Genomic DNA, 2,914 nt, shown 5'->3' on the forward strand with positions numbered 1-2,914 from the left:
TGCGCTGTGTAAATCAAGACACAAAGGAGAGCTGGGACTACCTGATTCCTTTCAAGAATACACTCCCCCTCCGAGGGAGAGAGGGAGGGAGGGAGGGAGAGGGAGAGAGGGAGAGGGAGAGGGAGAGGGAGAGGGAGAGGGAGAGGGAGAGGGAGAGGGAGAGGGAGAGGGAGAGGGAGAGGGAGAGGGAGAGGGAGAGGGAGAGGGAGAGGGAGAGGGAGAGGGAGAGGGAGAGGGAGAGGAGAGAGAGAGAGAGAGAGAGAGAGAGAGAGAGAGAATTGCCCTAAGCATTTCTCCCCTGCTTGCCCCGGACCTTGCCAATCCCTAGCCGTCATTCCGTCATTTCTGCTCTAGTCCCACCCCTGCCATGGCCAGCCTCTTTTCCTATCTGACAGCGGAAGTCTGAGTGGGGGAACGGTCCACTTCCTTTTTAGAGTTAGGCGAGTGCGTGGCAGGAGAGGCGGAGCCAAGTCTGCACGGCATTCTCGCGCGCTTGCAGCTGGGGCGATTGTAGGCGGCGGTTGCTCACGCAAGTCGGTTTGCGTGGGAGAGAGCGCTCTCTCTGACAACGTCTGGCTTGTTGCTACAAAGACTCTAGACGTTGGTGGCTTCAGCGGCAGCCCCTTGTTAAGGTAGAGATAGTTGCTTTCTGCAGAGGTTACAGGCATCCTTCCCTAGGCTTGCTAGGCTCAGCGCCCCTAGCAAGAGACATGCCACGGGGACGAAAGAGTAGGCGCCGCCGTAACGCAAGAGCCGCAGAAGAGAACCGTAACAATCGTAAGATCCAGGCCTCAGAAGCCTCCGAGACCCCAATGGCCGCTTCTGTGGTCCCCAGCACCCCCGAAGACGATCTGAGCGGCCCGGAGGAAGATCCGAGCACTCCGGAGGAGGCCTCTTCCACCCCCGAGGAATCCTCCAGTACTGCTCAAGCGCAAAAGCCCTTGGTAGCCCGGAGCAATTTTCAAGGCACGAAGAAAAGTCTCCTGATGTCCATATTAGCCCTCATCTTCATCATGGGCAACAGCGCCAAGGAGGCCCTGGTCTGGAAAGTGCTGGGGAAGTTGGGGATGCAGCCGGGCCGGCAGCACAGCATCTTTGGAGATCCAAAGAAGGTCGTCACAGAAGAGTTCGTGCGCAGAGGGTACCTGATTTATAAGCCAGTGCCCCGTAGCAGTCCTGTAGAGTACGAGTTCTTCTGGGGACCTCGAGCACACGTGGAATCGAGCAAGCTGAAAGTCATGCATTTTGTGGCAAGGGTGCGTAACCGATGCTCCAAGGACTGGCCATGTAATTATGATTGGGATTCAGATGATGATGCAGAAGTTGAGGCTATTCTCAATTCAGGTGGTAGGAGTTACTCTGCTCCTTAGGGAAATCTGGCGCAGACCGTTGTGTTGGGGGGTTGGAAAGAGCTTCATAGGTACCCCAAGGAGTATATCACTTGGGTTCTGAATTGAATATTATGGGGAAGGGGGTGCACTGTATTTGGTATTTGTGATCAGTGCTAATAGTTTAACTGCGAAATAGAGCATCTGCTTTGTATATTGTAAAATTTTATTCATTTTAATACAGTGTTGATTAAGGTCACAATATGTTTAAAATATGATTGGAGAAAAATTATTTTTTTTTATTTTCTGTCATTGAGATTTAGTGTCACAGTTTTTCTAACATTATATAATGAAGTCTTTCCATCATATTCCGTGATCTGGTACATATTTTATATCATTCAAATAGGCTGTTCTTTGAAACTTTGAAATAACCAGTAAAATGTGAAAGAAGGATGGGGGGATTCATACATGTCTGACCTTTCTGAAAACCTTTGTGTCTGCTGTTGTGTAAAGAAGACTGACAACTATCACGATTTTGCTTAGTTACTGCAGAAAATAGAAAAAAATAAAAGTATAATAACAAGGACACCTTGTTCATTTATTGACCACTGGTTATGTGTGAAGTACCAGTCTATGTTCTGGGGATACTCCTTAGCACACAGAACTCAGTTATAAAGAATGTTCTAGATTACATGGGAGAGACAAATATATAAACTGGCAGTGTGGTTAACGCTATCATAGGGAATGAGGATGAGGTGCATGAAAATGTGGGAAAGCTAATGTGACCTGTCTTGGGGGTGGGACAGCAAAGAGGACATCACAGAGCGCTATGAAAATCCAAGAGATGCTTAAATAAGCTTGGGGGGTTTTGAAAGAGGCATCAGAACATACTGTGTTTCCCTGAAAATAAGACCTAGCCGGACAATCAACTCTAATGCGTCTTTTGGAGCAAAAATTAATATAAGACCTGGTATTATATTTATTATTTTACTATAAGACCGGGTCTTATATTAATTTTTACTCCAAAGAGACGCATTAGAGCTGATTGTCCGGCTAGGTCTTATTTTCAGGGAAACAGGGTACTATGAAAATATTGTATATTAGGTACTTTTTGGATACTTAACTCAGCTTTGGGGAGGGGGCATTGGCAAAGGGAAAGGAACATCATAGCGTGCTGTGGAAATAGAAAATACACTTAAGTCAGTTTGACAGGAGGGCAGAGGAGAGAGGGGTGGTTGCAGGAAAAAGGACATTATGAGGCACTACAAAAATTAAAAAGGTGTGACTGTCAGAAAATTGTTGGTGAGATGACATGAGGTCTGAAAATAATATTGGAGATGGGGAAAAGAGTAAATATGGAAGTAGTAAAGGCTGCATGGTCATTAGGGGGAAAGTACACTGAGTTATTAAGGTATGTCAAGGGGAAAGTAGAGAAAAGGAAATGAGATGGAGAAGAGGTGAGAAGGGGCTAGAATCTCAAAGGGTGGGAGTTATGGCTGATTTTAATGAGAACAAAATGATTAATAATAATAATAATCCTGGAATAATGAAAAATAAAAGGCTTCAGAAAAGGAAAGCCTCTTGGG

General features: G+C 46.4%; 1 protein-coding gene across 1 annotated transcript; it reads left to right on the forward strand.

The window, feature by feature from the left end:
* The first annotated feature begins 431 nt into the window (after positions 1 to 431).
* Positions 432 to 1,908, forward strand: MAGEH1 (MAGE family member H1). Its single transcript, XM_033108159.1, has one exon. It carries the CDS (start codon positions 711 to 713, stop codon positions 1,368 to 1,370), a length of 660 nt encoding a protein of 219 aa, XP_032964050.1. The 5' UTR covers positions 432 to 710; the 3' UTR covers positions 1,371 to 1,908.
* The last annotated feature ends 1,006 nt before the right edge of the window (positions 1,909 to 2,914 follow it).

The sequence above is a fragment of the Rhinolophus ferrumequinum genome, chromosome X, assembly GCF_004115265.2.
Source record: "Rhinolophus ferrumequinum isolate MPI-CBG mRhiFer1 chromosome X, mRhiFer1_v1.p, whole genome shotgun sequence".
Taxonomy (NCBI): domain Eukaryota; kingdom Metazoa; phylum Chordata; class Mammalia; order Chiroptera; family Rhinolophidae; genus Rhinolophus; species Rhinolophus ferrumequinum.

What these genes read in the sequence shown, in the direction of transcription:
- MAGEH1 (XM_033108159.1), top strand. Translation starts at nt 711, where the DNA reads ATGCCACGGGGACGAAAGAGTAGGCGCCGCCGTAACGCAAGAGCCGCA.